This window comes from Rousettus aegyptiacus, unplaced genomic scaffold (genome assembly GCF_014176215.1).
Source record: "Rousettus aegyptiacus isolate mRouAeg1 unplaced genomic scaffold, mRouAeg1.p scaffold_m13_p_12, whole genome shotgun sequence".
Taxonomy (NCBI): Eukaryota; Metazoa; Chordata; class Mammalia; order Chiroptera; family Pteropodidae; genus Rousettus; species Rousettus aegyptiacus.
Window position 1 is genome coordinate 20,975,957 of NW_023416287.1, and position 27,322 is coordinate 21,003,278.

The window sequence follows — 27,322 nt, forward strand, 5'->3', positions numbered from 1 at the left end:
AGAACCAACACAGGAGACTGTGGGAAATAGGAGTACCCAGTCTTGGAGAAATCATCATAAATTCTTCTTGTGTCTTTCTCTCCAAATTGCCAAACACTTCAGAAGGGTGTGCACCTTCTCTTCTAAGTCTTTCTCTTTCCCCCAAGGCATGCCTAGAACAAGGCTCTTGAATAGTGATGCCTCAATTAGAACTGCTGGCCAATGGACTGAAGTTATGTTTGGCACAATATCCTATATCCTTCTGGTCCACTGGCTGAGCCCAACCCCTCCCAGGGAGGACAATAAAGACCTGAGTTCAGAGTCAAACTGAATAGAGAGTTCTGGACTCCACAGAACCTACTGCCTGTCTACTATCTTTCAGGAGCCATGAAGTCCCTACTACTCACTCTTGCAACATTTTTGCTCCTAGCCCAGTTGGTCTCAGGTAAATAGAATCTTGGGGAAGGAGAAACACCAACCTACAACAGGTCCTGCATATGGAGTCCCTATTACCAAACTGGCCATGGGAGTGGGGCACAGCTCTCACTGGGGGGGAGGCAAATGTTCACATCGCTTCTTCAAAACACCTCTATTATAAGTGACCTCAAGCCTGTCATAGTTGAGCAGTGTCTATGATTGAAGGTGAGAAAGGATAATGAGAAGCCAAGGACAGAGATGACCCTGACATCCCAAACTTCCCTCTATCCTATCACTTTGGGCCAGTTCAGTCACTTTGTATGGTACTAGCTATTACCTCCTGAAGGAACAATTATAAAACAGCTTCTCTCAATTTTCTTGGTCTTACAGAGAGGGTCTCCCATTTTTTTATTCTTGGAGGTGATCGACAGAGAAAGTTATTTCTAAGTATCTATAAAACTGTAAGGTAAAAAAGGGAAGAAAAATATTCAGAGTGAACAGGGGGAAAAGATTCAAGACTGTAGGGAGTTCTATGTCAGATTTCTGCTCTACTTGTGTAAGTGTTCCTTCTTTTTAATTAATTCTTTAGTTTATATTTACAGAATTAAGACAGGAACACTGAAAGTATTTTAAAAATAAAGAAATTGGCCACCATTTCATCACTGTTTAGATTTTTTAAATTGTGACTAACTGATGTACAAATTTATAATCTTCCCTTTTTTAATTTAAGATTGCATCAGGAAACTTTTCACAGGTCTTTAAATTTTCCTTGAAAATACAATTTGCAGTCAGTATTTATTATTTTGTAATATTTTTGAACCAATATTAACTTGGAGAGTCCCTTAGTGTATGTCATTTGGATTATTTTTTCCACTGTTTCACTATTGTCAATAACATTGTACAACCTATTAATATATCATTGTAAGATTCTCTGTTTATATAGGTAAATTTTAGAAGTTTCATTGCTTGGTCAAAAGGTAATAAAAGAAACTAGCATATATTGCAAAATGTTATTATTATTAGTGTGTTATTATTTTTAAACTTTCTATTTCATTTAAACTTTCTCTTTTTTTGCAAATGTTTTCTAATACATTGGTTACTTCTAAAATATTTTCCCCCTCTTTATTTCACACCATCCCCTCACTCCCACGCCTGATCTATGGATGTTGCCATTTCTCTTTTTAAGAACTGGATCTCTGAAGGCAAGGCATCTCCTCCCACAGGCTTGGGGTGTGCATCCCAGGGCCTGGTGTCCCGGGGGCCTAGCACCCCTGGCGCACTGGGGACCTGGCATCTCCCGGGGTATGTTCTGTGGCTCCACTTGGGGCGTGAACCCAGAACCTCCTGCATGTAAAGCAGACATGCTAATAACTGTTACACTATGGAGCCACCTTTAAAATTTTTTATTGATTTATTTGAGACATAAAATTTTCATTTTCATGTTGTCAGATTTATTGGTATTTCCTTTGCATTTTCCATTAGCTTAGAAAGTTCTCCACCATGTTGAGAACAGTTTAGTTTATTCACCATTCTTAATTTTTTAAATTCTATTTTTATATTGTACTCAACTCATATTTTATATATGACACAAAGTGAGAAATAATCTTTTTTGAGGTAGAATTTCCTAAAAGGTAGAGAATTGTGTAACGTTGTACCTGCCACTAGAGATAATATTTAACATTCTCTAATTTGCAGAACTGTTTAGATTGATGGTGGAAAAGAAGAAATTAATAACAGTATGAGGTTTGCCTCAGAAGATATTTCAGATCTATTGCATTCTTGAAATTCTATGAGTTTAGATTACCTAATTTCTCCCTTTGCCTCTGGAACATGGCTGGCATGCATCACATTTATTCTCAGGTGTCCCCTTTCTAAACCAAAGGGCCTGAGAAAACTTCTCAGTTCTCTTTCTAGACAAACACAAATAATTCAGGATTATTCTGTAGGATTATCTAAATCTAACCCAAGATCTAGAGGCATTAGAAATGCCACCCTTAAAAGGACATTTGAAAGGAAGAATAAACAAAAACATCAGGGCCAACAGAAGATCAGAGGAAAAGGAAGGAAACTTGAGCTGAGGTTTTCATCTACATATCCCAGCTGAAGAAAGGTGAAGAAAAACATGTGAATGTTATCTCCATGGAGATATTTAGGATAGTGAGAAGGAAAGGGATTGCGAAGGGAGTGGCTACAGAGGAAGTGGACGACCAAGGAGCATTATGGAGAGCCCTTGCAGATACAAAAGAAGAAAATGAGGAGACAGAGTAAGAAAAATCATGAAAACAAAGAAGTCAAGCAATCTTTCTGTTCCCCAAAATATCAGGTTCTTCCCCTGCTCGTGGCTTTTGACTATACTATTCCTTTTCTGAACACTCCTAGATTTTCACGTAGCTGGATAGTTTTCATCCTTTTTGTCTAGGATTGAATGTCATTTCCTGAGAGATAAATTCCTCAGTGATCCCATGCAGAATTCTGATTTTAGGAATGAGAGGGCTATTTATGTATATAAATGTATGTACATAAATATTATGTATGTAGAATTTCATTTAGTCCTCAGAGGAGGATTAAACAGTTGATAAGGGATAATAGCAGTGGTAATAGAACTCGAAAATGATTGCTTTGTTCACTTACTCTCTGCTCCATCATATTATTTTTTAATTTGTTGTACTTATCATAACCTGTAGTTATTTTATTTATTCATTTCCTTGTTTATTTTCTCTCTCCCCCTCCCCAATATAAGCTTCTCAGACCCTGTCTTTCTGTTTATTGTTTATTCTCATTTCTCATCATCTTACAGACTTCTTGACATAGTGGGCATTCATTATATATTTGTTAGTTGAATAGAAGAATAAGTTAAGCAACATAGAACAAGATAAGAAAGAGTTCCAACATCTGTTCAGGGCCTTCTATGTGTTATACCATGTGATGAGAGCATTTTAAAATATATTTATATAATATGTACACATATGTAGCTACATTCTGCAGAATATCTCCTTAATGAATATATTTCTAGTAGAATGTCTTTTGGTTTTTTATTTCTAAAGTTTTGTAGAATGTATTTATATGTCAATATTATATAGGTATAGCTTTATATACATCTACATATAGATATACGATAAAATTATATTTATATTTAACATGACAATATATAAGACAAACCTAGATTACATTTCAAATATAATTTGTAGGACCTCAGAAACATGTAAAGACATTTTGAAAATCTCACTAAGCATCAACAAAAGCCATGTGTGTTTGGGTAATAGTGAGAGACATTACAGCAATGATCGTTGAGCATTTCATATTTTAAAATGATTGGTTTTTTACTTTTATTTAGGTGTTAATGTGTGTTTTAGTTATGTTTTTTGAAATTGGTTATGGGTTTTATATTCATAAGTAATAATGTGTTATATATTTTCCCACTTAAAATGGTAAACAGATAACTGATGTATGCTTAGGTGTAGAATTTTGGTTTCAGAAAGGCTCATACATATCTAAAAGTTTTATGTGTATATATTTATAAAATCTCATTTAATCCTCAGAGTAGGTCTTTATGATTAGGAAAGTATAACAAAGGCAATGTTCAAAAAATTATTATTTTTTTCCTTTTGTAACAGATCTCTGGTCTAAGTGATCTAAATAATTCTTTTATGCAGGTAGTTGGTATGTGAAAAAGTGTGCAAACAAACTGGGAAATTGCAGGAACAGCTGCAGAACTGGAGAGATACAGATACAGCCTCCTACTGGGATGTGCAGCAAGGGAAAACAGTGCTGTATTCTGTCTGGCAAAGATTTGCATCCTCTTATCTGTGCAGACAACTTAAAAACCACAGCCGCACCACATGCTGCAGAAACTGAGAGTGGGGCATCGATGGGGCCGGAAGCGAGTGCGGTGACTACCGGGAATATGGCGTCTATGGGATCTATGGGGTCTATGGCGTCTATGGCGTCTATGGCGTCTATGGCGTCTACGGCGTCTATGGCGTCTATGGCAGCTACGATGCCTGGGGCGAACACGCAGGCCACGGTGATGACAGCTGCTACTTCTAATGCTCCTAGCTAGCATTTGAGCATTCCAGCTTCTGTCTCCTGACATGAGATCCCTGGTTCATTAAAGCAAAGGACCTTATTTTGGTGTCGGTCTGCTCACTCCTCCCCACTCTTCCTCCACACGACAGTGTTTGGATTGGAAAATCATCACATCTCCATAGCACCCATGGTTCCAGGGTAGGCCACGCACAGGTGACAGTTAGTCCAAAACACCCATTAAGGACAGATGGAAAGAAATGGTGTCATCCTTGAAGACAGTTCCCAGCCCACAGGCCCACGATCTGACTATAGCAGTCATTATCAGAATTTAAAGTGCATCAGAAACTGGAGGGACTGCTAAAACACAGACTATTGAGCCTCATCTCCAGTTTCTGATTTTGTGGGAGAGCCTGAGAATTGCATTGTTCATAGTTCCAGGTGATGCCAGTGTTTCTTGTCCAGGGACCACACTTTGAGAACCTCAGGCCTATAATATGAATGATCGAAGGCCTCTTTCTACAGATTGAAGTCATTTCCTATGTATTTTTGAAATGGTTAGTGATATAAAAGCATTTCTACAGAGTAGAGTCATTTTCTCATTAGATTTCCTATAACAACCTCAGAATGTAGATATTATGATCTCATTTCACAGAATAAGAAACTTAACGCGTATTAGAACTAAAACAAATTTAAATGACTACTGAGAGCATTCTATGACTATACCTTGATGTCTAATTTTCTCCTCTCCCTGGAAATCCTCAGTCACAGAATCCAACTTAGATAGGATGGATGATCAAGATCTCTATGGTGTGACCCAAAGACTGGGATAGACTCTCACCTTACTTAAGCTGTAAAATTTTTCCCTTAAGAGCTCTTCTTGCACCAATAAGAGAATATGGTTCATAATAGTCATCCATCTATGCCTCAGGCCCACTTCCTTGATACTTGGACAGGAAGAATAGGAAACGTAGTTGCCTTCACTTTCTGGACACCTATAATGGCCATATTTATCAGTGTCGGTTTGCCCATTTATGAAAAAATAGGGTTGGAATGAGTGTCTTTCTCCTCATCCTTGTCATGCTGATGTCCTTCTGATTCTAAAACTATAAATTTAGATTATGCCTTGTTGGGTCAACTTCACTTTTGATCTGATTAGGGGCCAAAGATTTAGTGGTGAGACCTAAAAGTGAGCGAAAACATTGGTGGAAGGGTTATTTCCACTATAAAACAAGTCCATGAGTGCCATCACAAAATCCTTTTCCTTCTTCTCTTGATCCCACATCTAGCTACTAATAGATCCATGTCCATCTACCACCATGACTTCCACTTCCATTGCTAATGTAAAGATTCAACCCTCAAGACTTGCCCTGGGATTATTGCAATAGCCTTCCCATTAATCACTCCGCATTTCTTTCACACATATATTCATCCATTCTCTACACTGATAGCCAGAGCCATGTTTCTGAAACGAATCTAATAATTAAACTCTCCTCTGGCATTGTGCCACAAGGTCCTAGCCAACATTTCCGTTCAGACCTTAGATGACATTTCCAGGTTTATCTCCTGTCACTCTCCCATAGGACATCCTGTACTCCTGCTACACATGCTTATGGGTGATTGATTTGAACTCACTAGATTGTTTCTGGATTTGAGTTTTTATACATACTCTTCTCCCTTCACCTAACCCTGCCTAGAAAAATCCTTATTATCTTCCAGAGAACATTGATAACCACACTGTTTCACATAAAACAGAACTACCACAACCTCTTGTTCTCTATTATTTTGGTTTATTCAGAATTTGTCATCATGTCACATCATGTTCTATGCATCTGTTTGTATGTTATTTTCTCCTCTAATGAACTATGAAATTTTAGTCAAGGAAAAGAACTTTTTCTATTTCTCTTTCTCCTATCATAACCGAACTGGATTCTATATTAATAGTTGTTGAATTAATAAAAGGGGTTCTTGAAGGCCTGGAAGATTTTTGGATGTTAGTGAAATCCCACCTTCATTTATTCTAGATCTTTTCCAGGAGACAGGCCTCTGCCTCCTTCAAGAGACACATCTGTAATCACCATCATTGTCTAATACAAGAGATTTGAGGGTGGGTAGACAAAATTAGTAGGACATTGTTGTCTTTTATTCTCCTGGCTATTATGTAGGTATAACTTATGAACTCTCACAAGGTGATGAGAGCATAGAGGTGGGCCACTTCAACAGAGGAGAATGGTAGAAAAAGTCATGAACTTGAGAATCAGACTTATATAAGGTCAATCAATGTCCCACCATGCATTCAGCCTTAGATTGTGGACAATTGATTTCCCATCTTTGAGCCTAAGTTTCTGAACTGGAAGAATAAAGTATTTACTCCCACTCAGGCTACTTGGAGGGTTGCTAGAGTAGTATGTTCAAATTTACCCATATCATAGGGACTTAGCTAGCATGTTATTGATTCTTGGATGAAGAACAGGAAGGCACATTTCCTGAGGGCCCTGCCCACTGGACCATGGCTGCTCTGCAAGGGTCTGGATGATTATAAGCCATGTTTCACCTGGGGGAAAGCTCATTGCTCTGTGAGGAAGAGTGTGACAGAGGTTAGGATGATAGGATCTCTTTGAGCAGTCAGATGGAGCTATAAAGGTTCCTGGTAGAACACACTGTGCTTTCTTCTCAGCAGTCACCCTAATCACTACCTTGAAAACATCCTAGAGCTATGAACACTGTACTACAAATAAGGAATATGATCTTAGTGCTGCAGTCTGAAACTTTACCCTCCTATCATCTTTCCTTATCTCTATTCCTTCTTCCTCCCATGTTTGAATTTAGGGGGAAAATAACCTTTCCCTATTGGATGTGGGGAATAAAAGGGCCTTCGATGTATGAAAATCCACAATGGATCAAGCACACTGATGGCCAATCTCACTCAACAAAAGCATTATGTAATAATTACAATAACATGATTAAAGCTACATCTAGGTTTCTTCTCACCTCTATCTCAGTTTTTCAGCTGGTAAGACAGATATAATCGTACACCTACCTCCTAAAGTCACTCTAAAAATTATAATAGGTAAGGCATACAGAATATCACAGTCTCTGGAAACCATGAAACTCTGAGACATATAGGCTTAGTGAGGTATAAATTATTTCCACTTAAAATATGGAAAATCTAAGCTTCATGGATGAAGAGGATCTCACACAATTACTTGTCAAAAGCAGTTCTGCCTGCTTCCAAGGCCACATCTCTAACCCATCTCGTGCTCATATTGAAAATATCCTCAAAACTGAATTCTACCTCTTTAGCGTGTCATTTTGCATAACCATATAGTTCTCAAAAATGAGCTCTACAAACTATGCAGAATAATCTGGATTTCAAAAGGAGAAGAGAAGAAGACAGAGACAGAAAGTTTGTTTAAAAAAGTAATAGCTGAGAACTTCCAAAACCATGAACTTAGACATTTAAGTTCACGAAGCTAACAGATCACCGTATCATCTCCGTGGAAAAAGACGTTCTTCAAAATACATTATAGTGAAACTTTCAAAAGTCATATATATATATATATATATAGTATCCTAAAGGCAGCCAAGATAAAAACAAGTATAAGTTACAAAGAAACCCCATTAGGCCATCAGCAGATTTCTCAGCGGAAACCCTTACAGGCTAGGAGTTGGTGGAATGACATAGTAAATGTTGAAATATAAAAATTGCCAACCAAAAATATTCTATTCAGCAAAGTTATTCTTCAGATATGAAGGAGAAATACTTTCCCACAGAAACAAAAGCTGAGGGAGTTCATCCATCACTACTAGACCTGCCTTGCAAAAAATACTAATAGGTATTCTGAAATGAAAAGACACTAATCAACAACATGAAAATATATGAAAGCATAAAAAATATAAAGTCAGGTTTAGAAAACTCTAATTCTATAACAAGATGGTTAATTAACCACTTAACTATAGTATAAGGTTAAAGAAAAATAGTATTTAAAAAAATTATAGCTACTATAATTTGTTAATGAATATATAACATAGAAAGAGGTTAATCGTGATATTAAAAATACAAAAGAGAGAAGAAAAAGGGTAGAGGCTTTGTAAGTGAACAAAGATAAATTGCTATCAGCATAAAATGGGCTGTTTTGTCTATGAAATGTTTTAGGTAACCTCATGGAAACCACAAGCAAAAATCTAAGACGGAGTCACAAACGATTTTTTTAAAAGGGGAACAGAGAACATATCGCCGAAGAAAATCACCAATTTACAATGGCAGAAGCAGAGGAAAAAAGAAACAATGGAAATACAAAACAACCAGAAAGCAATCAATAAAATGGCAGTAGTAAGTCCTTACAAAACAATAACTACTCTAAATGTAAATGGATTGAATTCATCAAAGGTACAGAGTGGCTGGCTGGATTAAAAAAACAAAAAACAAAAAACAAAACAGAATTGTTGGAAATTTTGGGGTTAGGGAGACATTGTAAGAATACAAACTTACTAGTGCAACTAGTAGATAAACAAACCTGGAGATCTAATGCATAGTATTGTGATTATAGACAACAATATTGCATTATAGACATTAAACTTGCTAAGAGACTACATCTTAATTATTCCTACCACAAAAAGGAAATAATAATTATATGATGTGAAAGAGGTGCTAGCTAGTGTTACAATGGCAATCATATTACAATATATAAATATATTAATCAACATGTATGCTTCAAACTTATACAATGTTACATGTCAAACATACTTCAATTTTAAAAAGTTAAAAATAAACCATCCATTTAGAAAAAGTCAAGACATGAAGAGATTTTTCACCAGAGAGGATATTCAGATGGCAAATAATCACATGAAAACATATTTAACATTATTAGCAAATAGGGAAATGCAAATTAAGATCACTATAAGATATCATAACATACCTATCAAAACAGTAAAAATGAAATATAGTGACAACCTGGAATACTGGCAAATATGAGGAAAAACTGGATCTTTCATATAGTGCTGGTGGCAATGTAAAATGGTACAGCCATTCTGGAAAATAATTGGATAGTTTCCAAAAATAAGAAGATGTACACTTACTTATTACACAAACCAGAAATTGTCCTCCTGGGCATTTATCCCTGAGAAATAAAAACATGTCCACACAAAACTTGATGATTATTCATAACAATTTCACATGTAACAGAGTAACCAAAATGTCCCATAAGAGGTGAATATTTAAACAACGTACAGACTTGCCAAGAATACTACTCAGTGACCAAAAAAAAAAAAAAAGACTATGGATACATGCAGTATTATAACTGTGGATATGTTAGGATTTTTCCTGCTCTCTTTTTATGCCCTGCTTATTTCTCATATCATAGATTCCATTGGATAGATCACATTTTCTCCTACTGATTTGAACATTATACATTTCGTTTTGAAGCATTTGTATATTTTTTATTTATTAGTGATTTGTCCTTACTATTAAGACCCGTATTTATGCATATGTTTACCATTATTAACTTACCAACAACCTTCAGAAATAACACTTAAACAATACGAAGCTTTATATACTTCTCATAACTCCTCAGACTTAACTGATTGTCTTTACTTGATGCTTATAGGTGATTCCACAGCAAGTCACCTAAAGAGGAAATTCATGTCCACAAGAAGACTATCAATAATAACACCAATTTCTTGACTAGAGCTTACACTGTGTAAAGGCTCAGGGCAAAGGTGAAGAGTGGTGATCTTGGGACCTCTTAAATTTACATTTACATTAATTCTTTTAAATTTACATTTGCCTCCAATAAAGATTTCTTCTATGCCAATTTCTTTTGATGTAAAAGATATTCCTGTGAAAAATTACTGTATTGCCTGAGTGATGGAGATAGTTTTCATCTAAGCCAACTGGTTTGTTTATTTTTTATCTTTTTGATATGCATATCAATGATTCACAGGGTTGAAAGTTTTTGAAAAATGAAATCAACTGTCTAAGGATAATCTAGGTAAATACCTCCCCCTAGTGGAGACTTTCGATTTAGCGAAAGTCTGATACCTTAAGAGGTTTTCAATTACAGAACTCTCTTTCTCACGCATACATACACATTTAAATAATAATAGAATAAATAAAATAACAAAGATAAATATTACATATGTTAAAAGAAAATTAAAAGGTAAAAATTATTTTCTCAAAGACAAGGAATATCTAGTAAAAAAATAATTCCTCTTGCATCGCTTTTTAAAATTGTGGTAAAATATATATAACATAAAATTGCCATTTTAAGTGTACAATTTGGTGACATTAAATACATTCAGAATGTGCAACCATCGCTGCTATATTTTCCAAATTCCTCTCGTGACCCCCCCCAAAACCGCTGTAATTATTAAGCAATAACTCTCATTTTTCTCTCCCCTCAGGCCTTGATGACTTCTAATGTATTTTCTCTCTCTCTTAGAATTTGCCTAGTCTAGATGTTTTATATCAGTGAAATAATACAATATAATTCCTATTATGTCCAACTTATTTTGATTAGCAGAGTGTTTTCGAGTTTTATCCATCCTGGAGAATGTAATCTGAACTTCATTTCTTTCTATGGCTGAATAATATTCCTTTGTATGTATAGATCACATTTTGTTTACCCATTCTTCTATTGATGAACATTTGGGTTATTTCTAACTTTTGGCTATTGTGATTACTGTTGTTATGCACATTTATGTACAAGTATCTGTTCACATCCCTGTTTTCAATTTTGAGGGGCAAATACATAAATTTTAGGTACATATCTAGTGAAATTGTTGGATCATATTGTAATTTTACATTTAAGCTTATTTGGAAGTGTGAAATTGTTTTCAATAGTGGCTGCATAATTTTATATTTCAGTCAACAATGCAGGAAGCTTCCAATTTCTTCATATCCTCACCAACATTTTTTATTTTTCTTTTTTAAAATTTTAACTATACTAGTAAGTGTGAAGTATTATCTGATTTTGGTTTTGACTTGCATTTTTTATATCTTCATGTTGAACTGACTCTATTATTAATAGATAATGTTCCACTATGTCTCATAACAGATTTTGACTTAAAGTCTATTTTGTCTGACATTAATAAGGCCATCTCAGCTCTCTTTTGGTTACTGTTTGTATGAAGTACCTTTTTCCATCTTTTCATTTCTCACTTATTTGTTTCTTGAAGCTAAATGAGTCTCTCTTAGGCAACATATAATTAGATCATGTCTTGGGAATTTTTAAAATCAATTTTGCCAATCTCTGTCATTCAATTGGAGCGTTTAATCCATTTACATTTAAAGTAATTACTAATAATAAATGGTTTTATATACCATTTTGCTGTTTAGATGTATATTTAGTTCCTCTGCCCATTTTTTAAATTAAATTGGGTTATATGAGTTCATCATATATTTTGGCTTTAATTTCTTATCTGGCATATTATTTGTATATACAGTTCCCATTCTGTAAGTTGCTTTTCATTTTGTTGATTGTTTCTTTTGCTGCACAGAAACCTTTTAGTTTAGCGTAGTCCCACTGTTGATTTTTGCTTTTGTTGCTTCCACTTTTGGTATCACATAAAAAAAACATTGCCCAGATCAATATCAAGGAGCTTCTTCCTTATGTTTTCTTTTAGGAGTTTTATAATACCAGGTCTTATGTTTAAGTCTTTGAATCATTATGAGTTAATATTTGTAAGTGGTAAGAGTCCAATTTTATTTTTCTGATATGGTTATCTAGTTTTCCCAACACCATTTATTGAAGAAACTATCCTTTCCCCATTAGTATTCTTGACTCCTTTGTCAAATATTAGTTGACTATATATGCAGGGGTTTATTTCTGGCTTCTCTATTCTGTCCCATTGGTCTATTTGTCTATTTTTGTGCCAATCATACTGTTTTGATTGTTATAGCTTTGTCCTTCTTTCTCAGGATTGCTTTATCTACTCAGGGTCTTTTATGGTTCCACACAAATTTTAAGATTATTTTTTCTATTTCTATGAGAAATGTCATTAGAATTTTGATAGAGATTGCATTGAATCTCTAGATGGCTTTGGGTGGTATGCACATTTTAACAATATTAATTCTTCCAATTTATGACCACTGGCATATCTTTCCATTTGTTTGTGTCTTCTTCAGTTATTTTCATCAGGGTCCAAGAGATTTTACTGCAAACATCTTTTACTTCCCTGGTTAAATTTAATTTTATTGTTTTTGATGCTACTGTGAATGGGATAGTTTTCTTTATTTTTCAGATGTTTTGTTGTTAGTTACATTTAGAAATGTAACTGATTTCTCTATACTGATTCTATATCCTGAAACTTTATTGCCTCATTTCTTAAGGAAACTACCTGGAAAAACTGTTTGCTTATATGCTATACCTTAAAAAAAAAAAAAAAAAAAAAGTAGTTGTGTAAATCAAAGAGGAAAATCTTCATTCAAGAACACCCTTACATTGATGAAGCCTAGGGAAAAATGCAAATGGAGGCCCACATACCATAAGTACTTAAAAATTATAAATTACACAAATTACTAAATAAAATAGATTGTATCCTCTTACTTAGACAAATACATCTGCGAAGCCAAATTTAAATTTTATATTTCTAGACTCTTTGGAGTTTTATCCCAGAACATGGGATCCCAAACAGAATGGAACTCAGGGCTCCAGATTCTATCATGCAACTTGATTCTTTTTACTGCCCAAACTGTGAGGGGCCTTGGGAAGATATATGTAAACACATACAAACTTGGGAAGGATGCCACAGACATTTAGAGTATGTATTCTGGGTCCACGTTACCCAGAGCACAATCTAGAAGGATAAAGCAGTGAAAGCAGTGTCTAGATTAACATATCCCTTTGGCTTCAGTGACATTTTGCACTGCAGGAAGAGATGTAGCCAGATGAGGGCAAGAATAGGAACTCTCCAGAGCATACGACCTAGGGTGGGGGAACCTTTTGCTTAGGCATAAGTGTGATACTTACCTAAACTAAGAGAAAACTCATCTATCTGATGAAAGGAGCAGCACTCCTGCTTCCTTCAAAATTAGCCCTTATCCATAAGAACACCTTGCCCAGGTTTGAAAAATCATCCTATTGTATTCTTTCTATTCTGCTCTCTGTGAAGACAGAGAATTCAGAAGACCAGTATATGCTTAAGAATGTAAACATCTCTGGAACTAGCAGAGATTTGAAGGACCCTAGACTTTCAAAAGCCATGAAGTGGAAGTGTGAGACAATTTTACTGCATCTTTTCTGTTAACCAGGAAAATCCCATAAGCTGATATCTGGGTTAAACAATAAAGCTATTTTCATTCTATTAAAGAAAAATTTTAGAATGTTATACAACCTTTTTCCAGATGTTTTATTTAGATAGTAGTCATGTTGCTGATTATTTCTTTTCTTCTTTTGATTTTTGTATTTCTTGATTCTTGTTAATAAATCACATGTTACATAATAAATCTATTTTTAAATATTGTTTTTAATTGACATTAAAAGAAATATAAAACAAAAATCTTTCAAACAAACACAACTTCGTTGGCTGACTCATTTAAATAATCAAATGCCTAGTTATATATAGATTTTCAACTTTGCAAGGGCCAGCACCCCTAAACTTCACATTGTTCAATGATCAACTGTAATTTGTTCTCCTAACTCTTCAACTCAATGGAGCTTGTTGGATAAATTACCCAGAAATTTATTATACTTATGCTCTTTTATAAGTAGCATATAAAACATTTTGTACTTTTCAATGTCCTAGTGAACTTTGAGATCCTTAGATTTAACAGTATGTACGGATTGGTAATTTCTTCATCACTAAGAAACATTGCGTTCTTTATTCATGCCATCTTGCTCGTAGGAACACCTACTGGTCAAGCCCCAAGAGGATTTGGGGAAAAAGAAGACTCTTAATGGGATCAATCTAGGAAATCTAGGTTCATTGACTCTGGCAACAGGGGACAGAAAAGACACACATATAGACATGCACACACACATACAAGCACACACATTACTGAAGTGGGAGTAGAGAGACACCATTTTTTCTAAGATGCAGCCTTAATGCTTGTTATCTGTGCGACAAAGGAATGTGAGTTTTCTAATCAAGTAGTTGATGAAGAAGATAGTACAGGTTAAGTACAGAATGTTCTCTCCATCTTCAAAACTCAAAGATCAATTTATCAGAACTGCCCTGTTTATATTTCTCTCCCTATGAAAAATAGAGTCCATGATTTACTTCAATAAAACTTCAGCCAATAACTAGGACTCCTTCGTTTCTCTTCCTTTAGACATTTAACTCCTTGGGCACACTACAACCCTGTAGTAACCCAACTATTTGTTGTACATTTCTATATTTAGATAGGCAAGTGTTGCCAGTGGAATTACACAAAAGCATACATTGATACTACTATAAATTCATGGTGGTCAATCCCAATTAGTTCATCTACACAGTCCTGAGGCTATTGTATTGAACCGCATACAGTCAGGGCCTGACTGAAAGGTTGTTAAACTAAGGGCTATACAGGTGGTATAATCCCTCAAGTTTATTTTATCAATTACAGTACCCCAATTGGAATACAAGATAAATTGTTATGATTCAAAAAGATTTCTAGGTTCGTCTTAGACATGAAAATGACTGAAAGCCAGTCAAAAGAAAGTCTGTCTTTCAAAAGAGTTATAATGCCATAGAAGTCAAAGTTTGTGTAACAAAATTATTCACATAGTCTCCTAAACCTGCACTAACAAGAAATGCGTTGCTAAAGTAGCAGAGTCCCCAGGAGAATTTGCCCCCTCCTTTGACCTCCTCCAAGATATGGCCTCTGAGATCAATGACCAAGGGAAATCTTCACAGAAAAGAAAACAGAAAGAATATAAATTAACTAAAGAGTTCTCTACACTGGTCGGTGGGCAGAGGAGAATCTTGCTATTATAGTCCATCAGGACAATGCTTTATGCTATGTTATCTCTGTATTTTCTTCATTTTTTGCTGTTTCTAAATAAAATTTTTATTTTAGTCATCCTATTATTCTTCGTCATTTTACATTGCTTGTCTTTGAATAATTAATCCAGGATATGAATGTGAAAATGGTTACCATTTGGATTAACTGAAATGACAGTCACCCAGAGATCCTAGACTTAGCTGAATGCAGTAAATGGAATGGGTTTCATTATTTATATTGCCTCATTCATTCATAGAAGTGAGTACATGTCTGCCTTGGTCTAGCTGGGCAGGCAGCCAAAGTAGAGAAAGCACGGATTCTTCTTACCAGCAGTCCACGGCCCACAGAATGGCATCAGGTATGATGAAATGGAACATGCCGTGTCTCTGAATCCCATGTGGGGGTAAAATGGGTGACCTCAAATTTCCTGTGCCTGCCCACATGATGCAAAGTCCACAGTTCAGAAGTGTGGGGGCACACTTCATATCGTACCATGTGTTCTGGTTCAGTGCATAAGAATTCAAGTCTCTGAGGAAGGTGACATGGTGTGCAATTCACTGGACCAAGAGCTTTGGCTGCCACCTCCTTTGGGAAGCCTGGCCATGAGGCTCATCCTGATCATTGCAATTCTGCTATTCCAGAAATCCACAGGTAATCCAGAGCTTTCCAGGGGCTCACGCAAATCAACAACGGGATGCAATATTTTTAAGAACCTGAGATAATTTCATAAGTCACAGTAAAAGAAGATAGATCCACTAGAGATAGCTGAAGTCTACCAAACATCATCAGAAATTCCCTCTTCTTCTACCATGGTACTAGTCTTAAAAAAGAGTACTTGGAGCTGAAAAGAGATCTTAATTTCCTCTGGGAAGGTTGCATTATAGAAAGAAATGAGCTCAATATCTAGGGATGCCCTTATTTCTGTGGGTACAGGTTTTACTCTGGCCTGCAACCATATTCCATATATGTATTAGTCTATTTTACTACACTGTGTAAATAGTGGAAGAAACACAGACTTTGGAGTCAGGTTTGAGACACGTGGCTTCAGTGTTTACTACTAGTTTGTCAATTTTCAATAAATGGTGAAGAATCTCTGAGCCCGTTTTGTCACTTGTGGAGATAATGACATCTGGCTCAGTGGGGCTTTGTTAAATTATATATTTGTGAAACATCTAGCTTGACACATATTAAAAACTTAAAAATTAGTTTTCCTTTCTCTTTCAAAACCAGATCTCTTACATTTGTCTCTTATTATAGGAATAGTAATGGTCTTTCCCTGGCCCCCTAAACTCTTAAGAATCAAAGGAGCTCTAGAACCTGGGGTTGGAGACGGCCTCTTTGTTTTCAGTCATCATCCTCTAGGGTCTATTCCAGGAGATTGTGCAATCCCCAGAGCCAAAATTTGAACATCCTAACTTTTAGGTCATTGAAAATATTTCAGATCACTAAAGGAAAGAATATATATCAAGGTGAGCAAAGGTCTAAGGCTGAATATTAGAGGCATTCTTGCCTATGGAGGTGGAGGAAAAATGAGGAGTTGTAAAGGTATAAAATCAAGATTATTGTGATGACGTAAAGCCAAAGGAAGATATGCATTGGGAAAATGTACAATGCTAAGAATTAATAGGAGAGGAAGATTATTGAGGGAGAGTATATATGACTAGACAATAAGGAAGTTATTCTTGGCCATGTTAGTGAGCCTGAACCCAAGACCATAGTTTGACTCAGACATACATACATAGTAAAGAAATTATTATTCTCTGGGTATCAGAGGTGGGGCAATAGTAAAAAAGTAGTATCCTGGGAACATTCAAATGGAGGTAGATTTGCTGAGGTTCCCAGATGGAGCATAGTGTCACAGCCTAAAGAATTCAGCTCCTTTATTTTCCCAAACGAGATCTGATGCTCTTAGTGGAGTCCACTAGATGTTTCTTGGAGGAACTAAATATGAGCAATGAGTTAGACAGACACTGAAGTTTATCTTCTTGGGGCATCCTTTGTGGTATATTTTGAGTATATGCCTCGTGGATCTCCTATACATCTAATCCCTACAAAAATTTTCTATCCACCCCATGTTCAAAGTTCCCTTTTGGTCTCAAACACTGACTTTGGCTTATTGTTCTTTGTGTGCACAGTAACTGAACAACTTAAGAAATGCTGGGGTGAATATATACAAGGACACTGCAGGAAAATATGCAAAATAAGTGAAATACGTCAAGTACTATGTGCAAATGGGAGATATTGTTGCCTCAATATCGTGGAACTGGAAGCACGTAAAAAAATTACAAAGCCACCTCGTCCAAAGCCAATGACATATGCATTGACTTTGCCTCAAGACTATGATACAAATATAGAAAGTGATTAACCCCCAAGACAAATTCTACATAAATTAAGTATAATTTTTCATTCATTTATTTCTTAATGTTTCAAAACACTAAAGCGAAGAGATCCACATCTTTTCTCTTCTGATTCCTTAATCCCTAGAAGACCCTAAAGCAGATTCTAATAAAGCTCATTGCCAGTTTTCTGACTGATTTGTTCTTTAACCAGAGATTGAGCATTCGATATAACAAGTGATCTAAGAACAACTTAGATCCTCCCCTTGAAAAGTAGTTATAACCAATGCAATAAAAAAAAAAAAAATCTATAATTGGAAGACTGGAACAAGAAACTCAGGAAAGTATACATATAATTCAGGGGAGGGAAAGGTGAAGCCGAGTATTCAGGGGAAATGCATGAGTGAGTTTAAAGTGGTGCCTTGTGAAATGTGTCGGATTTCAACAGGTGACTGTTAGCAGAGAAGGTGATTTGAGTGAACAGAATGAAATCAACAAATGGAAGGAAATTAGAAAAGACTGGATATTTTAGAAGAATATACATACACTTTTTTTGGCTTAAGAATAACACATCCAAAGTTGAACTATGAGGAAGTCTAATTTTTTTAGTTCCTATGTAAAAGTAGTGAGTTAGGAAGAAAGAGATGAATAGGATTCCACTATCATGGAGTCACTATATAAGGTGGAGGCAGACATAAATATGTAACTCCAAGACAGAGTAGCTTCTTTGTTATTGTTGTGTTTTACGTGTTACCACCAGTAATGCATTCTTTTGGTGATTGAGGCCCTTTGGGGTTTGGAGAAAATGTAAAGGACCTAGGAATTGGTCTGAATTGCAGTACTAGAAGGGTCAAAATCCAAAATACTGACACCACCAAATGCTGGCAAGGCTGTGGAGCAAAATTCTCATTTATTACTGGGGAAGATGCAAAGTTGTAGAACCAGTATGGAAGACAGTTTGGCAGTTTCTCATAAAAGTAAGCACACCCTTAGCATACAATTCAGCAACTGCAGTCGTTGGTATCTACCTGGATGAGCTGAAAACTGTCTACACAAAAATTTGCACCCAGGTGTTTATAATTTTTATCTATTATTGCTAAAACTTGGAAGAAACCGAGATGTCCTTCAGTAAGTGAATGAATAAATAAACTGTGGTACCTCCAAAAATGAAATATTATTCAACACTAAAAAGAAATGAAATGTTGAGTCATGAAAAGACATGAAGGAATCTTAAATGCATGTTACTACGTGAAAGAAGCCAACCTGAAAAGGCTACATTCTGTGTGATTCCAACTATAGGACATTCTGGAAAAGACAAAACTAGGGGGACAATAAAAAGATCAAAGAGGAAAGAACAGGTAAAACATGGAGGATTTTTAGGGCTGTGAAACTATTCTATACTGTAGATACCAACATGTAGATATGTGTCATTATATTTTTGTCAAAGCCCATAAAATGTGCAACACCAAGAGTGAACCCTAATGTAAACTGTGGACATTGAGTGCTAATGTGTTGGTATAGGTTTATAAATGCCAGATGTTGATAGTGGGGGAGGCTGTGTATGTGTGGGGAAGGGGGTGTATGGGAAATCTCTGTACCTCCCACTCAATTTTGTTGTGAACCTAAAACTACTCTAAAAAAATAAACTCTATCAAAAAATATATATAATATATATTATCAAAACTCAACAGTTACTACAGCAATTGTTTAGAACTTAAATAAACAAAAGTTTTTGGGGGAGGTGTATTTTATCAGACATGGTTTAGAATTTCCAACACATGGCAATAATAAAAAAGCAGACTCTTAGCTCGTTTTATTAGTGTTCTTAAAATTGCTACAGACAATTTATGTCCTTATTACCTACTCAAAGGCTAACCAGTCTGTCCACCAGTTTCCCTACAGGTCAATAAAGCAAACCAGAAAAAAAGTCACCTTGCATCAAGTTAAAAAAAAAAAAAATATATATATATATATATATATATATATATATATATATATATATATATATATATATATTAGGATATGATTACAGTCTGAACAGCCATGATAAACCAGCTCTCAGGGTGGAGAGGGGAACCTATTTCCTGATTTAAAGGATTTGCTATGTTCCTGGTATAAGTTCTCCCACACAGCTGATCTCAAGCTACAATGTAAAGTCACTGAATGTGGAGTTGGGAAGTAATGCTCACAATCGGCTCCATCTAGCCAGTACAGCCCCCACTAGCACACCAATACCCAGTGTGCCAATGCAGTAATTAGAGCATATGTTACTCACTGAAGCCATGCAGCTGCTGCATGAACATGCCTTCTTGGCTCTTCTGACAAGGAGCTTTCCAGAGCCTGGCAGACAACAGTACTAGCTACACCCAAACACAACCTGGATGCTGGGATGCATGTCTTGTGGGCAGTGTACACACTTCGCATTCACTCCCACCACCCAGGTAAGGCAATCACATTAGGTTCTGAGTCTGGAGTGAATGTTAGGAATCAAGCCTCAGAAAACAATGAGTAATGACAAAGGCGATCTCAGAAGACTCTTGGGTTGCAGTCAGGGCAGGGGGCTCAGGTAGGTATGTGTGTGTCAGTAAATATGTGCAAGTTCTCCTGAATGTGTATGATCTTGTGCACAAGGATGAGTTAAAAACAACCAATCATGTGAGGCAGTCTTAGAGGGAAAGGCATCTTAGAATCAGAGACGTCCTTTCCTCCATTTCAATACACCAGAGTCGCAGTTCTAACCTGCACAAGGGAAGTGGGAAGATAAGACCTTTGAACTGGTATAAGATTGGAACTTTGAAAAAGAGAAAAAGTGGACAAAAATGTGTTGAATCTGACCAGGATAGAAGTCATTAGGAAACACTACTCAGCAAAAAAGGGGAATTTAATTTGGTTCAGTTGGAAAGAAATCGTATAATAATTCATAAAACCAGTTATGAGAAATTTTAATAAACTGCCTGTGTTTTGCGAGGGCCCACTCGTCATACCTTCCAACGGTGTGGTGTCAACTGCTCTTAATGTTTTCTTTGCTTCATAAAGTCTACTAGTAACTGACTACCCAAGCTCTTGCTCCCTACTAGCTAAAGGAGCAATTAACACACATTTGGACTGACCAAGTAAATGAAAGTTGAGATAAAACTGAATAATGAGTAGAGGTTGTTATTTTAAAAAGAAGTTTGTGGGGAAAGGACATAGAAAGAGAATTTAATGCATAGAAAACAGCTCATGCTAAGGCCCTGAGGTGGGAGGAATATGGCATGGTTGAAGAAACAGGGTTCACGAATAGAGGACAGGAGAAAGGATGGTTGGAGAGATAAGCAGAGACCAGTTAGACTTATTAGGGGTAAGAGACTGTGCTAAAGATTTCGATCTTTAACTGAAGAGGAATAGGTGGTAGCCATCAAATATTTTAAGCAAAGAATGATGTGGTCAGGTCTGTACTTTTTAATCACTCTGTATTGAGTGCATATTAAAACTGGAAGTAGATATGGAGAGATCAAAGGTTATTACAATGGGCCAGGTGAGAGGTGGGGTGGTTTGGATCACAGTCGAAGTAGTGAAGAGGAAACAGAGTAGGTAGATTCAAGATCTATTTGGCTGCTCTAATTTATAATAGTTGATTATTCACTGGATGTGGTGGGAATGAGGATAACTCCCAGGTTTCAGCCCACAGTGACATGAGAAACTGGGTGATTATGATGTCATTCACTGAAGGATAGTATATATGTAGTATACATATTCCCTGAAAGGGAATATGTGTATATTTTTGTCTTACCTCATTATCACAACTCCAACTGCTGATTTAAATATCTTGAATGAATTGTGGAAGCCATGAATTGAAACAATGATATAGTTTTAACAGTTATGATACATAGAGTTAATAAGTGAATGCTCAGTGAGATCCTGCCAATATGCCAAGAAGGCAGCAGGATCCTACATTTGAAGTATACAATAATTCTGCTAGAATTATAAATAAATCTTCCTTTATTTAAGTGACTATAAATGGTGCTGATTCTACCTCCTTCGATATAGTAATTCTAGGTCATCTACTCGCTCTTCCCAGAATCCCCTGACTTGTTATCACTTCATGCTCCAATTCACTCTTTCCCCTCAACTAGCCCAATTTCAGAAGGAAAGGAGACTGTGTCTTCACTATGCCTGAAAATATGGTTTGATCAAGGGTGAGGTGGCTCTCTGAAACAGAGACAATGCCCAGGGAAATACAGTTTTTTTCCCCTGAACTATTACCTAATATAATTGTCTCCTTTTTTCTAAAAAGCAAGCACTATTCGTTGTAGTGCAGTATCTCCTCACAACACATCTGAACTTGCAGATCAGAACAAGCCAACCATGTTAACGAATAGATGCTGGTCAAGCAATATTATAAACGTGATTCTGTATGGGACCTTGTAGAAGACAGATTTTATTTCAGCACTTTCTGCCTACTTTTGTTTTGTTTTGTTTTGCTCTTATTCAGCTGGAAATTTAGCTTCCACTTAATTTAGATTATTCCCCCCCACCACCAAGGAATCTTACTTGAAAAGCAAGGTCCCTATCTTTGTTCTTCTGGCCAGGGATCTCAACAAACTTCTTAGCAGATTCAATGCTATGAAACATAGCAAATGTTGATCCCTTAAATGCTTTGTGCAGTGTTCTTCTCATCTGAATATTCAGTACTTGACCTTTATCTTCTAACCACTCTTTTATGCCAACAAGGGTTGCATCAGTTGGGAAGCTTTTAAAATAGGTGTTTTTTACATTATTTTTACACTCATCAGTCACTTCAGAGAAGGGTTTGCTTGGAAATCTGATTCTAGTTTTAGCTTCGCTTATTTCCATGAGTTCTGCCTTTGATATGCTCAATGCTTCTACTATTACATCAAAGATTTAACCTGCTAAATTTCATCATTATCTTCAAAGTTACCCAGCCTTCATCCAATTTGATCTTTTTCTTTAAAATTATTTTCTGGGGCAAATTGAAATTACCAAAATAACACTCAATGTGATGATAAATTCTGGCTATCTTTAAGGTCCTGATCCCACCAAGCTACATCACAAGATCACTACTAGTGATAACAACAGCTCAGTTTCCCTTCGCCACTGGCTGGCCTAACACACTTAAAGAAGACGAGAGTCATCTTTTCTTCCTTTTTAAATTGGGTTGTTATTTTATTATTGAGTTTCAATTGTTCTTTATGTATTGTAGAAAAAGTCTCTATCAGATATATGATTTGCCAAAATTTTCCACCATTCTGTGGGTTATCACTGTATGGTGTCCTTTGAAGCACCAAAGTTTTTAGTTTTGGTAATGTTCAGTTGTTCACTGTACTCTTAATTTTTTAAAATAAAGGTAGACTCCATGCAAACTCTGGGGGGTGTGCAGTGTGTTTGTGCAAGTCATCAGATGTGTTACTTGAAATAAGCTTTTTTACTCCCCAGCATGGTAATGCTTACCATGTCACTGTTCTTAACTAAAATATACTGTACGTTGCTAAATTTTTATTTTACTACTTCAAACTGGTTAACTACATTTTACTTTATCTAAGAACCATAATTCATTTTAATTTGTAGAAGTTATGTTTAATTGCCTTCCAAATCTTACCAGGTTGAAACACAACAAGAAATCCTAAAAGAGTCTATGGCCATGCCACCTTGAACAAGCCCGATCCCGTCTGACCGTGGAAGCTAAGCAGGATCAGGCCTGGTTAGTACTTGGATGAGAGACCACCTAGGAAGACCAGGTGCTATAAGCATAAAAAAATTAAAATAATAATAAAAAATAAGGGATTGTAAGCTGACAAAGTCCTTGCAATCTGTGAAGTCAACCAAGGGTTGCCTCCCCTCAAAAAATAAAAAAATAATAATAAAAAAAATCCTAAAAGATTGTTATTCTGTCATTTGCATACTTCTGTTTTGACATAAGGTAGAGATTTCAGATGTGTCTAAGTCCTAGGTAACCAACCTGATTCTCAGACTCAGGAAATATCATTTAATGGCATCTGGGTTTTTGATATTTATCTGACATGCACTATTTGAATAGGGGCTATTTAATGGTAATACCTGAAATATTATTTATGATTATTTTCTACTAGTTTATCTATATTTTCTAATAGTATTAATTGGCTATTTTTTGAAAGCTTGAAAAGTACCACACTGGTAATGAATATCTATATATTCTCAAGAACCACTGATTAATTGAGGCTAAATTAGAACGTATGAACATAAAATATCATCATGAAGTTGTTTTGATCATGACTTGTCTTAAAAGTCTCATGCTCTGCCAACTGAGCTAGCCAGGCCTCAGCTGATCATAGCTTGTCTTAAATACTTGGTTGTCTCTAAAACCAATTGTTGAAGTGGATCTTAATTGTTGTCACTGTCATAATCCTAGTCTTCCTAATTATTACTAAAGAGAAAATCCTCTATTTGTACCTCTAATACACAATTTATCAGGTCTTAGATATGAGGTCATAGGAAACATAAGCCCACTAAAACTCATTTCAGAAAAGGAGGACCTATTATAAGAAATGATAACAATCACACGAGGCCTTAGGGACTAGAACCAATAGAATCAAAAGGAATTGGAAATCGATCTCAATTTCTCTCTCTCTCTCTCCTCCTTTCCTGTCCCCCTCTCTCCATCTTTTCTAATTCAGTAGTGTACCGGGACCCAACTTGAATATACATAAAAGTAGGTTCAGCCTCTATATACACATCTGTTACCCACCCTGGTCAAATTACTCATAGCCAAGATAGCAGGGTTATCTTGTCCTCCACTCTCTTGCCAGAGCCCATAGAAATGGATTCCCTGAGATGATCTATGAGCAAATTTTCTAAGAAGGGATGAGTATGAATGGGAAATAATTAATATCTCCTGCATCTTTTATGAGCATTGTCTAAGACCCCTAGAGAGATGGGTGGCCCTAATTGCTGCTATGTAGTAGAAAACTGACTGGAACATTCTGGCAATTGAAAAATGTCCTATAAATAAGATTTTGGAGAACGCTCTAAAAACAGATCCAAGAATAATAAGGTACCAATAATATTGCCTATACCAAAATTGTGTATAATAAAAATATAGGATTTCAATTTAATTTTGCACATGAAAATAAAGTGGACAAATAAACATGCATCCAACAATTACTGACCACACCTACTTCTCCTATAAGTATGAAGGAATATAAGAAGGATAGTAGAGGAAAAGTCAAAGCAAAAATTAGATCTACGCAAAGTAGAATTCAAGGCTTCATTTTCTGTTCAGTTCATTATAACCCTCTCTTCCCAACACAGGAAATGCTTCACTGGTTGCTCTGATACTAAGCCAAATGGATTCTTGTATCTAATTTATCTGCGGATTCATGTAGAATAGAGGACCCATGTAGAATAAAGACAATGGGCAAGACCCATCTTTACATCATAGTGACAAAATAGATCCTCCCTAAAAATGCCCTTTATGATCCACAGTGATGGAAGACTGAAAAAGACAGGAGCTTGTGAAGTGTCGCAATAAAGAAAGGGCTTCCTATATGAGCCTTTAAAAAAAAAAAACTCTGAGAATTAGATTGAAATAGTTATCCACTAGCTTCTAAGGTGCTCATATCATCAACAAAAATTTCAAAAATTCTATAACCTTGTTTCCCATACACTTCTCCAAAATTCTCAGAAGGCACACTTAAAACATTAACTTACCCAGCTAAATATTTGTCTCCCTGTTCTCCCAGTGAAACAAAATGGTGAGCTGCTCATAGAGGAATAGGCTCATTTATTTTTTTATCCCAGATGAATAAAAATATCAGCTCTACTAAAATTATTTATGACCTGTACTTGAACCAATCAATATCAATGAATGTCACCACAAAATGATATGTTCTGTTCATCTGGAGAGCATTTCCATCCAACCATCATGACCTACTAAAACTGTATTTACCTCATAAGAACCTTCTTAAACATGGCCTCCTTATTTACAATGCTTTAAATTTCATACTATTTTTTTATTTCAGCTTTACAAAATTATAAGTTATTTAAAGTGTATATTGTGGTGGTTTGATGTACATGACTCCTTCATCTAGTTAATTAACAATCATCACCTCATATATTTATCTTTCTCTCTCTTTTTTATTGGTGGGGTGGGAGTGAGGGGCAGTGAGATCATTTAAGTACTACTCTCCTAGCAAATTTCAATTATATAATACAGTGTTTTAACTATAGTCACCATATTTTACCCTAGATCCTCTGACCTTATTCATCTTATAAAAGAAAGTTTATAAATTGTGTACTATTGAAACAAACAGAATATATAATGACTTCAAAGATCCTAAGAGTAATATTCATCTAAAAAAAGTGTCAACTGGTTGTTCAAAATGCTACTAAAAAAGGAAATGAAGCATGCCTATTAAATGAGCTTCAAATGATGTATTGAAATTAATACCAGCTGTCATTATTGTCCATTAGACCTGCCCCAATAAACGGTATTAAAAGGTTCAAATATCTTGCTTTTCTCTAAAGAAAACTTGCTTGTTAGAATAACCTTCTGTACTTGTCCCTAGACACACAAAGTTGGGACATTCAGATCTGCTTAGATATAAGAAACTTCATTAAAAATAGGAGTAATACCTGAAATGCTATAAAATTGGAGGGACTAATTTCTACTCCCACCAACATGTTCACTTCATCCCTGTATCACCCATCTTACTAGTATAATGCCCAGAACACGATTAACTATTCATTTATGTTTGAAGTGTTCAAAAAAGCGAGTGAATACATTAATAAATAAATTCAGAGAAGCACAGGACTTTATTACGTAGAGAATTAAGTTCACAGAAGGAAGTAGATAAATCTCTTGCCCCAGCCTGTTGTATTAGGTGGCACTTTTGATTTAGGAAGAGTAGAGACCAGTGGAGCAAGCACTTGATTTACGGTTGGATTGTGAGAACTGTGATGGTGGGTAAAATGATATAGTCCAGCTTCTGATCGGTCAGCAATGGAGCCTGAAGTACATCTTTGGCTTCCTCCTGTTTTTTGTTTCTGCCTTCATTAACACAACATAATTTCCCATTTAGACATGACATTTCAGATATTTCCCCCATTTCACATTTCTTCCTGCAGTAGCCTGCTATATTGTTAAAGCACTTTTTGGGTCGCACGGCATCTGTGCACAAGAAACAACAGTGAACCCAGATTAGTTCCTGAAGCAGACTGGAAAAAGTGAGTGATTCTCCACACGCTTATGGTCTCCTGTGGTCCCAGGGTAAACTTTATGCTGATACAGGAAAACTCAGGGCCTCCCCCTTGAAAAACATACTAAATTAAAGACACTCAAAACTCCAGCTCCTAGCCAATGCACAACTATATCTGAGAACATTAGAACTTATATGACAAAAGTGAAGAAAGAACACCATTTATGGTTCTTGAATGAAGCTATATCCAACCCCTAGGATCCTGGCAGATCTGACTTTATCTTCCATGCTTCAAAGTCAGCACTTCCTCAGTCCTACTCAGTCCAGTGTCCTCAGAGAGTATCAACTTGTCACCGTGGCACTATTAAAAACCAAATTAACTTTTAAGAGTATCACAGACAGGACTTTTTAAGTTAACTGTGCAATTGGGTTTCACACTGACACGGGCAGCAGCAATCTCCCTCTACCAAAAC

General features: G+C 36.0%; 2 protein-coding genes and 1 pseudogene across 2 annotated transcripts in view; 2 read left to right on the plus strand and 1 right to left on the minus strand.

Moving 5' to 3' along the window:
* DEFB125 (defensin beta 125) overlaps positions 1 to 27,322 on the minus strand; it is an 88,349-nt gene that overhangs the window by 52,009 nt on the left and 9,018 nt on the right. The window lies entirely within an intron of this gene.
* LOC107512893 (beta-defensin 127) lies at positions 17,358 to 17,905 on the plus strand. The gene has a single exon (XM_036229549.1). It carries the CDS (start codon positions 17,358 to 17,360, stop codon positions 17,703 to 17,705), a length of 348 nt encoding a protein of 115 aa, XP_036085442.1. The 3' UTR covers positions 17,706 to 17,905.
* On the plus strand, positions 23,308 to 23,426 carry LOC118610593 (annotated as a pseudogene).